The 12,942-nt window shown below is 53.2% G+C and overlaps 1 protein-coding gene across 5 annotated transcripts in view; it reads left to right on the forward strand.

Moving 5' to 3' along the window:
• The window catches only part of SYT7 (synaptotagmin 7), a 105,485-nt gene that overhangs the window by 72,183 nt on the left and 20,360 nt on the right, over nucleotides 1-12,942 (forward strand). For 4 of the 5 annotated variants that reach the window (XM_074231329.1, XM_074231330.1, XM_074231328.1 and 1 more), the window contains one exon: nucleotides 10,601-10,736. In XM_074231329.1, the coding sequence (XP_074087430.1) occupies nucleotides 10,601-10,736 (136 nt within the window). Of the gene's footprint in view, nucleotides 1-1,350; nucleotides 1,474-10,600; nucleotides 10,737-12,942 lie in introns of all 5 variants that reach the window. The other variant, XM_074231332.1, reaches the window with a different exon arrangement.

The following is a 12,942-nucleotide window of genomic DNA, read 5'->3' on the forward strand; positions in this document are numbered from 1 at the left end:
GTCTATAGAGCCCAAATTTTATCTATTTGCCCTCCAAGACTTTGTTAGTGGTATCATAAGGGCCACAATGAAGAAGGTAATTAGACTACCAAAATTTTAAAAAAACTAGACATATGAGTGATCCTCACATATCAATGAGAATGCTCTGCCTTCTGTAATGAAATTCTAACCAATTCAGTTGGGCCCAACAAGTGGTTGAATTGGTCACTTGGCAAACTGAGAGTTGATCATCCCCCTACATGCTGCCCTAGTAAAATAACATCTGGACCCTCTTGGTGCCATTTCTTAGGAGAGACATTAAAACAAATGAATGGCAACATGGGAAGATGACCAGGATTTTGAGGGCCCTGGAGGCCAGGCTGCTCACAGATGGAGTGAATGTTAAGCCTGTTATGGAAAAGATAGGATCTCTTTCTGTCTTCGAGAATCCAAAGGATTTTTCTGTAGAAGAATTGGACCTGTTCTTCATGGTCCTCAAGGCTGAAGCTAGGAACAATGAGGAGAAGACAGCGTGGTGGAGCAGGGGAAAGAGGCAGGAATTGGAGTCCTGAGTCCTGAATGTGAATCCTGGTTCTGCTTGTATTAACCTGGGCAAGTTGTTGCACCTCACTTTCTCGGCCTCAGTTTCCTCCTTGGTAAAATGACCTTCATGACTCCTGTGGTCCCTTCCATCATTCAGTTTGATCTGATGAAAGTGATAGAAGCCAAATTCAGCCTAATTCCTAAAAACCCAAACTCCTCCAAAGTGGCTTTTCCAACACCCCTCACTGGAATCCCTCCAACAAACTGGATGGCCATGTGTTAGGTATGTCCTTGAGGGGGATTCCAGTTCAGTCCAGGCTGGACTAGATGCCTTCCTAGGACCCTTGCCCTTTGGAGATTTGGGAGGCTGGTGGGTAGTACCCTATGACTGGGGCTGGGTTGTTCAGGGTCTGTAACCCTTCCCAGCTAGGGGCTAGTTTCCTGGATGAAAACCCTGAACAAGGCCCAGAGGCCAGAATCATTCCCCAGGCCCTGGTCCCCAAGGTTCCCCCTGGGGGCTTCAAGAGCCTCCTGCCGAACCCTCTTTCTCCCTCCCCCCACCAGGTTCCAGCTTTTGCCCCTTGCCCCAGGAGGATGAGCGTTGGGTCTGGGCCATGACCACCTCCTTCTCCCCCTCCCATTCTCTCCTGCCATGGCTCTTGACATTACTGGTGTGTTTTTCCTTCCTCCAAAGTTGTTTCTTATGCTTCTTTCCTCTCTCTTTTCTCTCCCTTCTCTCTTTCCTCCCCCTGCTCGCTCACTGCCTCCGGGGCCTCCTCGTCTCGCTGCCTGGCTGGCTGGCTGGCGGGCTGCCCCCCTCCTGGGCAGGGAAGGCCGGATGGTGGTGCTATCCTTGGTCTTAGGGCTCTCGGAACAGGATGACTTTGCCAATATCCCTGACCTGCAAAACCCAGGAACTCAACCGAACCAGAGCGCTCAGGGGGACAAGAGGTATGAGCAAAGGCGAGGCCCCTCCGGCCCAGCAGGAGGAGGAGGTGCAGAGAGGGTCCCCTACCCAGCCCACCCGGCGGGGCCTCTCCCCATCAGTTTGGGAAGGGGGCGGAGGATGCCTCTCCTTCCCCAGGTGGATGCCTTTCACTCTCATCACCTTCCCGGTGATGCTCTCTTGGGCTGGAGGTCACCCAGACCATCCTGGGACCAATCTGGATCACACCTGCTACCCAAGGCTCTCCCCCTGCCTCCCACTTCTCCGTGAAGGGAGCGACCCCCAGCTCTGCCCCTTTCCATCTCTCCTGCTATCTACATCTTTCATCTCTGCCTGCCACTCCTTGGAAATCCCTGTTTCTCAGGTGGTTGGTGGGTAGGGAGATGTTAGGGAATGGCAGATGAGCCTGAAATCCCTCATCCCCCACCCCAACCTCCTTCTGGCCTCTGGGGTTCCCTGAGCTCAGGGGGCTTCACCCTACCCTCTACTGCAGGGGAGTGCCAAGGTGGAACCAAAAGTCTAGAAGATGAGGCTATAGTCAAGAGGGATCCAAGGGCATTGGAGGTGGGGAGAAGCCACCACTGGAAAGGGCAGGCAAGGGGTCCCCATAACTGATGGGGAGAGATGGCAGAATTCCAGTTGTCAGAGCCCCAGGCCTCATTGTTCAGATTGGTATCAGGATGAAGACAAGGCCATGCCAAGAAGGTGGTCAGTATAGCCACAGCCAGAGGCTGTTTTCAGGTTGCCATTGAACTTTCCAAACTGGAGCCCCTAAGGACCAGTGGAAAGCAATCCAAAGGGTACCGTGTCTTCGGAGGACAGGGTTGGGAGAAAGGAAGGGTGAGGTGCAGAAGTGAAGTCAAGGTTCTACCCTCTGAGGTCCAGAATGAGCCCGGGGCCGGCCTCCCCTGGCCCCAACTTCTTGCCAGAGGAAGTGAGATGGATGCACAGTCCAATGGAAGGATCACAGAACTCAGAATCAAGTGCCAACTCTAAGTTAAACTATGATCTCTTGCCACTTCTTCCCAGTACCCTGTGACCTGATCTCTTGCCACTTCTTCCTGGTACCCTGTGACCTGATCCCCATGACCTGGCCCCTAAGACCTGGCACCCTGGAACTTGGCTTCCTATGACCTGATTCCTGGGACTTGATCCCTGGGACCTGCCCCACCCCAGGACCTGGGACCTGGCCCCTGGGACCCTGCCCTCAATGAGGACACTACCCGAGTCTCCTCCTCAGTGAAGAGAGGGAGTCAGACCCGATGGGGGTGAAGTTCCCTTCTAACAAGCCTGGGCTTCTCTGATGAGCAGGGCCCTGAGCGGAGTGCCGGTCACCTTGGCTAATTCTCCTTGCAACATTAATGAGAGATGCAGGGCCTGGGGCCCTGGGCTGTGAGCTTGTCTCATCTTGTATCACAAGCGGGGGGTTGGGAGCTGGGGGCTGGGTTTCCATGGGAAACCTTGAGGCTTGGGGGATAGGAAGGGACTAAGTGACCTTGTGGAGGGAGGAGGAGGGGCCCTTGTTTGCGGCCAGGCCCAGGGTCTTCTGGCCCCCTGGTGTCTCCCTGGCTTCCTTGCCAGACCTGGTGACTGCATCATCTGGGCCATTCCCCCACCCCAGAAGTGGCTGCATATCTGGGGTGAGCCAAGTCAGAGCATGGGAAGTGGGGGAGAGGGGAGTCAGATTGGTTTCCTTTGGTTCCTGGCGTGCCTTGGCACCATCCCAGCATGTCCAACAAGACTCCAGGATCCTAGCCCCCCCTCATGCCCATGGGCATTCCATTTGGGTCTCCCTTCCTCCTTCCCCCCTCTCCATGGTCCCCCCCCCCAATATGCCACCCTGTCCTTCTGGCAGGAGCCTTGAAACCGGGAGGCGGGAGAGCCAGAGGGGCAGGGAGGGGAGAGAGGTGGTAGAGAAGGCTGGAACCCTTCCGGGAGTCGCGAAAAACAAGGTGTGAAGCGTGAGGGAGCAGATGTAGGCTAGAAACAAGATTTCACATTACCCATGTGCTAATTAGCTGGCACCATTTTCACCCACAGCCTATTTTTACCTTCCTGTTACTTGGCTTTCACACCATTCTTGAACGCATCCCATCTGATCCTTACATCAGCTTGGCCCCTGTCCTTTCCACCAGACTGGGAAAGGTGGGTGGCGGGGTCAGCACCTTTGGCCTCTTGGATGGCCGTGAGGGTTCCTAAGAGGACCCCCCCCGTTCCCATCCTTTTCCATCCCATGTGTGACCCCTATCCCAGCCCCACCACCACCACCACCACCAGGGATTTGTCTCTGCTCCTTCCTTGGGTCCTCCACAGTGCCCCCACTGCCCTTGGAACAGTTCCAAGCTAGAGAACAGTAAGAATTTCCTTCCTCCCAGCCCACTTTGCCATGCTGTCTTCCAGATCCCCAACATGGAGAGCAACTCCTTGCCTCCCTCCATCCCCACACAACCCAAGTTCCACCTTTGAGCATAACGGAAAAAGTTGGAGCCTGACCCTCTGGGGCATCCACTGCCCTGATGGGGCAGGCCTAAGGCAGGCAGGGGTAGGAAGAGATCCAGGGAGATCAGGTCTCAAGGGAGGCAAGCTGCTTCAGGATGCCAGGGATAGTAATGGGGGTATAGGGGGTCTTCAGCTCCCCCCCACTCTGGAAACAGAGCCAAGTCTGGAGTCAGAGGACCTGGGTTTTAATGTTTTTATTACAACTTGTGTGACCCTTGGCTTTTTGGGGGCCTCAGTTTCCTGATCTGTAATATGATGGCTCACCTGTGGATTTTTAGGTCTTACAAAGCTCTTTATACCTATTGCCTTTACGGCTGTGTTTGGAATCTGAGGGCCTGGGTTCAAATCCCAGCTTAATCATTTTCAAGGTTTCCTTGGATTCTGGGCTTTAGTTTAAGTATAAGATGGCAGGGGCCAGGGGGGGGGGGTGGTGGTGGTTCAAAGACCCCTAAGGCTTTTCCCAACCCTAAATCCATATAATTCTATAGGATTGCTCCCTGACCTTCAATTTATAAGGGCCTAAGTGACCTCGGGGACCTGCCCACCAGACTGAAAGATGCCCCTTTGGTCCTCACCAAGTCAAGGGCCAACAGTATAATTTTTCTTGGTTTTCCAGACAAGGAAACTGAGAGAACAAGAGGAGGGACTTGACCGGGGCTGCACAGTGAGCAAGGTGGGGGACTGGCCCCTAGCTCTCTGACCCCTTGGGGCCTGCAGGCTGACCGAGAAGGTCATACTGCTTGGCCGCCGAGCTCCCTCCCCGCTCTCCATCTGAGAGAATTCCCAGTCCCCATCCTCCCTCCATCTGCCCAGCTCTGGGCCCCAGGGACAGGTGTCTCTGGACCTCAGGGAGGGGCAGCACTGCCCTGGCTGCCTGGGCCCCAGCATCTGTCTCCCATCATTGTTGGGGAAAACAATTAGTCTGCTCCGATGGCAACAGGCTCATAAAGCAAATCTCCCTGGAGACCAGAAGGGCCATGTGTGGGGGTGGGAATAGGAGAACTGGCCTGGGGACCCTGCCTCCCAAACCCCAGGGTAGCCTGGGATGGGCAGGGCAGTCAGACCAGAGGAAAGGTGCACCCCCACCTGGGGCCTCTTCCAAATGGGGGCTCTTTGAGTGGCCAGATGTGGGCCCCCGCCCCAGATGACCTCCACCCCCTCCATCCCCTGACTTCTCACCCCCCATCTCTCTGGCTGTGCCCATTCCAGCCTCACCACTCACTCCACCCCGCATCTCTCGGTCTCCATTCCAACCTGTCACCCCTTCAGCTGTACCTTTTCACCGTCATCCCCTCGGGGATCCAGATGGTTTCAGCTGTAGCCCCCCAGTTTGGGGGTGGGGGAGGGGGCTCCTCCCATTGCTCTCCTCGCTCAAGACTCTGCCATGTTTTTCCTGTCCCTCGGTGTGTGCTCCCACCCTCCTCTCTGCCTCTCCTCCTGGCCATCGCCGCTCCACCTTGTCCACCCCGGTGGCCCCCTGCCCCCCAAAGTCTCGTGCCTGCTTTTTCTGACTAACCTCTCTCTGTCTCTTTTCTTCTCTTTCCCGTCTGCTCCTCACAGGGGACCGACCCTCAGCCAGTGACTGAGGCCCTTCTGCTCTCTCTGTCTCTGTCTCTCTCTGCCCCCCCCCGTTTTCTCCTTCTCTGTCCTGTGACCTCTGACAGCTTCAGTGGCTTCATCTCTCCTTCCCAGGCTGCTTCGCAGCGCCGCTGCCCTGGTGTTGCCAAAAGAACTCCACGTTTCTGCCATTCCTTCAGCCGTCAATCTCTCCCTCTCTCTGTCTCTCTCTCCTCCTGCCCCTCTCTCTATTGTTAACCTGACTTTACCTCTCCAGCTCCTTCAGTCTCCTCCTTCCTCCTTGTGCCTGTGTCTGCATGAGCACGTGGCCTGTGGGGGAGTGTGAGTGTGTGAGAATGTGTGTGTGTGAGTGAGGGTGTGAAAGTGTGTGCATGAATGTGTGTGTGAGAGAGAGAACAGGTGTGAAAATGTGTGAATGTGAGAATGGGTGTGAAAGTGTGTGTCTGTGTATGTGACGGTGTGTGAGAATGTGTGTGAGAGTGTGATAGAATGGGTGTGAAAGTGTGTGTCTGTGTATGTGACGGTGTGTGAGAGAACGTGTGTGAGTGTGATAGAATGGGAGTGAAAGTGTGTGTCTGTGTATGTGACGGTGTGTGAGAGAACGTGTGTGAAAGTGTGATAGAATGGGTGTGAAAATGTGTGTCTGTGTATATGATGGTGTGTGAGAGAATGTGTGTGAGAGTGTGATAGAATGGGTGTGAAAGTGTGTATGTGTGAGTGTGTGGGAGAATGGGTGTGAAAGTGTGTGCCTGTATGTGATGGTGTGTGAGAACATGTGTGAGAGTGTGATAGAATGGGTGTGAAAGTGTGTGTCTGTGTATGTGACGGTGTGTGAGAACATGTGTGAGAGTGTGATAGAATGGGTGTGAAAGTGTGTGTCTGTGTATGTGATGGTGTGTGAGAACGTGTGTGAGAGTGTGATAGAATGGGTGTGAAAGTGTGTGTCTGTGTATGTGAGAACATGTGTGAGAGTGTGATAGAATGGGTGTGAAAGTGTGTGTCTGTGTATGTGATGGTGTGTGAGAGAACATGTGTGAGAGTGTGATAGAATGGATGTGGAAGTGTGTGTCTGTGTATGTGATGGTGTGTGAGAGAACGTGTGTGAGAGTGTGATAGAATGGGTGTGAAAGTGTGTGTCTGTGTATGTGACAGTGTGTGAGAGAACATGTGTGAGAGTGCGATAGAATGGGGGTGAAAATGTGTGTCTGTGTATGTGACGGTGTGTGAGAGAATGTGTGTGAGAGTGTGATAGAATGGGTGTGAAAGTGTGTATGTGTGAGTGCGTGTGGGAGAATGTGTGTGTGTGAGTGAGGGTGTGAAAGTGTGTGCGTGAATGTGTGTGAGAGAGAACAGGTGTGAAAATGTGTGAATGTGAGAATGGGTATGAAAGTGTGTGTCTGTGTATGTGATGGTGTGTGAGAACGTGTGTGAGAGTGTGATAGAATGGGTGTGAAAGTGTGTGTCTGTGTATGTGATGGTGTGTGAGAATGTGTGTGAGAGTGTGATAGAATGGGTGTGAAAGTGTGTGTCTGTGTATATGACGGTGTGTGAGAGAACGTGTGTGAGAGTGCGATAGAATGGGTGTGAAAATGTGTGTCTGTGTATGTGACGGTGTTGAGAGAATGTGTGTGAGAGTGTGATAGAATGGGTGTGAAAGTGTGTATATGTGTGTGGGGGAGAATGGGTGTGAAAGTGTGTGCCTGTATGTGATGGTGTGTGAGAGAACGTGTGTGAGTGTGATAGAATGGGTGTGAATGTGTGTGTGTATGTGATGGTGTGTGAGAGAACGTGTGTGAGAGTGTGATAGAACATGTGTGAGAGTGTGAAGAATGGGTGTGAAAGTGTGTGTCTGTGTATATGACGGTGTGTGAGAGAACATGTGTGAGAGTGCGATAGAATGGGTGTGAAAATGTGTGTCTGTGTATGTGACGGTGTTGAGAGAATGTGTGTGAGAGTGATAGAATGGGTGTGAAAGTGTGTATGTGTGTGTGTGTGGGAGAATGGGTGTGAAAGTGTGTGCCTGTATGTGATGGTGTGTGAGAGAACGTGTGTGAGAGTGTGATAGAATGGGTGTGAAAGTGTGTGTGTATGTGATGGTGTGTGAGAGAACATGTGTGAGAGTGTGATAGAACATGTGTGAGAGTGTGATAGAATGGGTGTGAAAGTGTGTGTCTGTGTATGTGACGGTGTGTGAGAGAACGTGTGTGAGAGTGTGATAGAATGGGTGTGAAAGTTTATGTGTGAGTGCATGGGGAGAATGGGTGTGAAAGTGTCTGCATGTGTGTGTGAGGGTGTGTGAGAGAATAGGTGTGTGAAAGTGTATGTGCATGAATGTGTGTGAGAAAGAACAGGTATGAAAATGTGATTGTGTGTGTGAGAGTGGATGTGAAAATGTGTATTGTGTGTGAGAGAATATGTGTGTGTGAAAGTATGTGCCTGTGTATGTGATGGTATGAGAGAATGTGTGTGTGTATGAGTATGTGAGAGAGAGAATGAGTATGAAAGCATGTGTATGTTTGAGTGTGTGTGTGAGAGAATGAGTGTGAATGTATGTATGTGTGAGTGTGTGGGGGAGAATGGGTGTGAAAGTGTATGTGAGGAGGAGAGGGAATGAGTGTGGAAGTGTCTGTATATATGTGTGAGAGAATGGTGTGTGAAAGTGTGTGTATGTGGGAGAGAGAGAATAGGTGTGAAAATGTGTGAATGTGTATGAGAGAATGGGTGTGAAAATGTATATGTGTATGAGAAAATGTGTATGTGAAAGTGTGTGCCTGTGTATGTGATGGTGTGTGAGAGAATGGGTGTGAAAGTGTGTGTATGTGTGAGTGTGTAGGGGAAAATGGGTGTGAAAGTGTATGTGAGGGGAGAGAGAATGGGTATGAAAGTGTCTGCATGTGTGTGTGAGGGTGTGTGAGAGAATAGGTGTGTGGAAGTGTATGTGCATGAGTGTGTGTGAGAAAGAACAGGTATGAAAATGTGATTGTGTGTGTGAGAGTGGATGTGAAAATGTGTATTATGCGTGAGAGAATATGTGTGTGTGAAAGTGTATGCCTGTGTATGTGATGGTATGAGAGAATGTGTGTGATAGGATAGGTGTGAAAGTGTGTGTATGTGTGAGTGTGTGTGGGAGAATGGGTGTGAAAGTGTCTGCATGTGTGTTCACACACGGTATTGAGGGTATTGAGAATGTGTATGTATAGGTGTATGTGAGAGTATGTGTGCTTGAGAATGTGTATAAATGATGAGTGTGTGTGTGTTGCAGTGAGCATATGAGTGTGTGTGTATGAGGATTTGTGTATAGATGGTGAGTGTGAGTGTAAGAGTGTGTGGAAGTGTGCATGTATGTGTGGGTGTGTGAGAATGTGGGTGTGGTGAGTGGGAGTGGGTGTGCAAGAATATGAAACTGCACATGTGTGTGTGCGTGTGTGTGTGTGTGTTCCCCTCCCCTCCGGGAGGGGCCCTGGAAGTGGGTGATCCCCCCGGCTCAGTCTCTGTGCGTGTCTTGCTTGTGTCGGGCTGCGTGTGCTGAGATGGGGCACACCTCTGCGCGTGTGGGTGGGCTCTGGAGCCTCCCTTGGCTAAACACGTGCACACCTACATGCACATACCTGTCTATACACACATGCACATGTGTGCACACCTATGCACACCCACACACACTCACATACCCATGTGTACATGCCTCCACACACACGTACCCACCCTCCTTCACCTGCACTTGCCCCCACACAGACCCCGGCTTGCCCAGGCTCCCCTCAGGCTCCACGCGTGTCCATTGCCGCCTGGCCGCCCTCTGGGGGGAGGGGGCATCTCGGCACGTGTGTCCACATGTGTATACCGGGGTCTCCTTGCGGGGCCCTTGGCACGCTTGGCCGCACGTCTGACAGGGCCTCCCGCGTGTGCTTGCCGCCAGCCTCGCTGGCTCGCCCGCCTCGTGTCTGGCCCTGCGTGCCCGCAGAGGCAGGCCCCAGGCTGCAGGCCGCTGGCCTCCCTGCCCCCCCACCGGTGTCCCCTCTGCCCGCTCCTGCCTCCTCTCCCCGGGATGTTCCAGCCTGGTCCCTGTCCGTTCACTTTCTCTCTCCGCTGAGGGGTGAAGGGGGGCCCGGGTCCGGCCACCAGCCGGCCATAAGCACCCCTCCGGGGAGGAGCCGGGTGGTCTCCCCTGGCTGGTGGAGGACAACGGGGCCGGCCCAGGAGCGTCCACCTTGAGACACTTTTCCCATGGACGGGAGGTAACAAGACAGGGATTTCTTAGATGCCAGAGTGTGGGGAGCTCCTCTCGGGGAGCAAGGGGGGGCTCCAAGACTCCAGGACCTGGACCCCCTGCCTGAGTCAATGCTGAATCAGTGGGGTGGGGGTTGGGGGCGGGGGAGGGGGAAGAGGCGGATGGGGATGGGGGGGTCCTCCCAGCACATTAGAGTCTCCTCACTTCCACATCATTCCATCCTTCCCTGCCCCCCGAGGGCTGTGTCCTCGGTGCCAAGTCTAAAGGCCCAGCGCTGGGTCCTATCTGAATCTCCTCCCGCCAGCCTGAGCAAACACAGGTTGGGGCCTCTGAGTGACAGACGGTGGGGGCTTGTTTGTAGAGGGTAATGATGTGTAGATGTGACCCAGGAGCCCCCAGCTGGGCTTCCTGCCAAGGGGGGTGGTCCTGGAAGGGGGAAGAAAGAAGGAGGCGGGCTCACTTCCATTGTAGGAGAAGGTCACCAAGGGTGTGAATGGGCCCGGAAGGAGGGGCTGGGGTCCGGAGGACCATGTGGCCCATAGAAAGATCAAGGATAAACTGAATCTTGAGGTGGAGGCCCAAGGGATGATGTGACCGGGGGCTCAGCACAGCAGAATGGGGGTGACAGGGGGCATCCCTGGGGACAAGGACACAACCACCTCACCGAGGACCATGCACAGGGGGCAGAAGCTGAGCCTGAGTGGGGCAAGCAGCAAGCATCAGCAGGGGGTGGTGATCAGCCAGGAGCAAGTGGGTCACTGCCCAGCTCGTTCCCTGGTGCCTGGCCCAAGCCGCCCGTGGCTGGGTGTTCATTCCGACTCTCTTCCTAGGTTGCCAGCAGGTGGGAAGGCAGTGAACACAACCCCTGTCCCGGGCCAGACGCCCCACGATGAGTCCGACCGACGGACTGAGCCGCGCTCTTCCGTCTCGGACCTCGTCAACTCCCTCACCAGCGAGATGCTCATGGTGAGGAGGATGGGGGGGGGTCTCTCGGGCAGGGGGGAGGAGAGCCACACCTTCCTCCTGTACCTCTAACAAAGGTCAGAGAGGGCAATTCGATGATGTTGGGGACCGGGACTTCTGGGAAAGAGGCCTGGGGTTCCTTTGGGTCAGACGTTTGAGCTATAGGAAAGTCTGAACAACCTTGTGGGAAGCACCTACTGTGTGTAGACTTGTCAGTGGAGTGTTGGGACAGTCTGAATAACCTTGTGAGAAGCACCTTCTGTGTGTGGGCCTGTCAGTGAAACCTTGGAGTGATGGGAAAGTCTGAAGCACCTACTGTGTGAAGGTCTGTCAGACCTTGGAGTGATGGGAAAGTGAAGCACCTTCTGTGTGTGGGCCTGTCAGTGAGACCTTGGAGTGATGGGAAAGTCTGAAGCACCTTCTGTGTGAAGGTCTGTCAGACCTTGGAGTGATGGGAAAGTGAAGCACCTTCTGTGTGAAGGTCTGTCAGTGAGACCTTGGAGTGATGGGAAAGTCTGAAGCACCTTCTGTGTGAAGGTCTGTCAGACCCTTGGAGTGATGGGAAAGTCTGAAGCACCTACTGTGTGAAGGTCTGTCAGACCTTGGAGGTGATGGGAAAGTGAAGCACCTTCTGTGTGAAGGTCTGTCAGTGAGACCTTGGAGTGATGGGAAAGTGAAGCACCTTCTGTGTGAAGGTCTGTCAGTGAGACCTTGGAGTGATGGGAAAGTCTGAAGCACCTTCTGTGTGAAGGTCTGTCAGACCTTGGAGTGATGGGAAAGTCTGAAGCACCTACTGTGTGAAGGTCTGTCAGACCTTGGAGTGATGGGAAAGTGAAGCACCTTCTGTGTGAAGGTCTGTCAGTGAGACCTTGGAGTGATGGGAAAGTGAAGCACCTTCTGTGTGAAGGTCTGTCAGTGAGACCTTGGAGTGATGGGAAAGTCTGAAGCACCTTCTGTGTGAAGGTCTGTCAGACCTTGGAGTGATGGGGAAAGTCTGAAGCACCTTCTGTGTGAAGGTCTGTCAGACCTTGGAGTGATGGGAAAGTCTGAAGCACCTACTGTGTGAAGGTCTGTCAGACCTTGGGAGTGATGGGAAAGTGAAGCACCTTCTGTGTGAAGGTCTGTCAGTGAGACCTTGGAGTGATGGGAAAGTGGAAGCACCTTCTGTGTGAAGGGTCTGTCAGACCTTGGAGTGATGGGAAAGTCTGAAGCACCTTCTGTGTGAAGGTCTGTCAGACCTTGGAGTGATGGGAAAGTGAAGCACCTTCTGTGTGAAGGTCTGTCAGTGAGACCTTGGAGTGATGGGAAAGTGAAGCACCTTCTGTGTGAAGGTCTGTCAGACCTTGGAGTGATGGGAAAGTCTGAAGCACCTTCTGTGTGAAGGTCTGTCAGACCTTGGCAGTGATGGGAAAGTCTGAAGCACCTTCTGTGTGAAGGTCTGTCAGTGAGACCTTGGAGTGATGGGAAAGTGAAGCACCTTCTGTGTGAAGGTCTGTCAGTGAGACCTTGGAGTGATGGGAAAGTCTGAAGCACCTTCTGTGTGAAGGTCTGTCAGACCTTGGAGTGATGGGAAAGTCTGAAGCACCTTACTGTGTGAAGGTCTGTCAGACCTTGGAGTGATGGGAAAGTGAAGCACCTTCTGTGTGAAGGTCTGTCAGTGAGACCTTGGAGTGATGGGAAAGTGAAGCACCTTCTGTGTGAAGGTCTGTCAGTGAGACCTTGGAGTGATGGGAAAGTCTGAAGCACCTTCTGTGTGAAGGTCTGTCAGACCTTGGAGTGATGGGAAAGTCTTCTGTGTGAAGGTCTGTCAGACCTTGGAGTGATGGGAAAGTGAAGCACCTTCTGTGTGAAGGTCTGTCAGTGAGACCTTGGAGTGATGGGAAAGTGAAGCACCTTCTGTGTGAAGGTCTGTCAGTGAGACCTTGGAGTGATGGGAAAGTCTGAAGCACCTTCTGTGTGAAGGTCTGTCAGACCTTGGAGTGATGGGAAAGTCTGAAGCACCTACTGTGTGAAGGTCTGTCAGACCTTGGAGTGATGGGAAAGTGAAGCACCTTCTGTGTGAAGGTCTGTCAGTGAGACCTTGGAGTGATGGGAAAGTGAAGCACCTTCTGTGTGAAGGTCTGTCAGTGAGACCTTGGAGTGATGGGAAAGTCTGAAGCACCTTCTGTGTGAAGGTCTGTCAGACCTTGGAGTGATGGGAAAGTCTGAA

The sequence above is a fragment of the Macrotis lagotis genome, chromosome 3 (assembly GCF_037893015.1).
Source record: "Macrotis lagotis isolate mMagLag1 chromosome 3, bilby.v1.9.chrom.fasta, whole genome shotgun sequence".
In the NCBI taxonomy this organism is placed as follows: domain Eukaryota; kingdom Metazoa; phylum Chordata; class Mammalia; order Peramelemorphia; family Peramelidae; genus Macrotis; species Macrotis lagotis.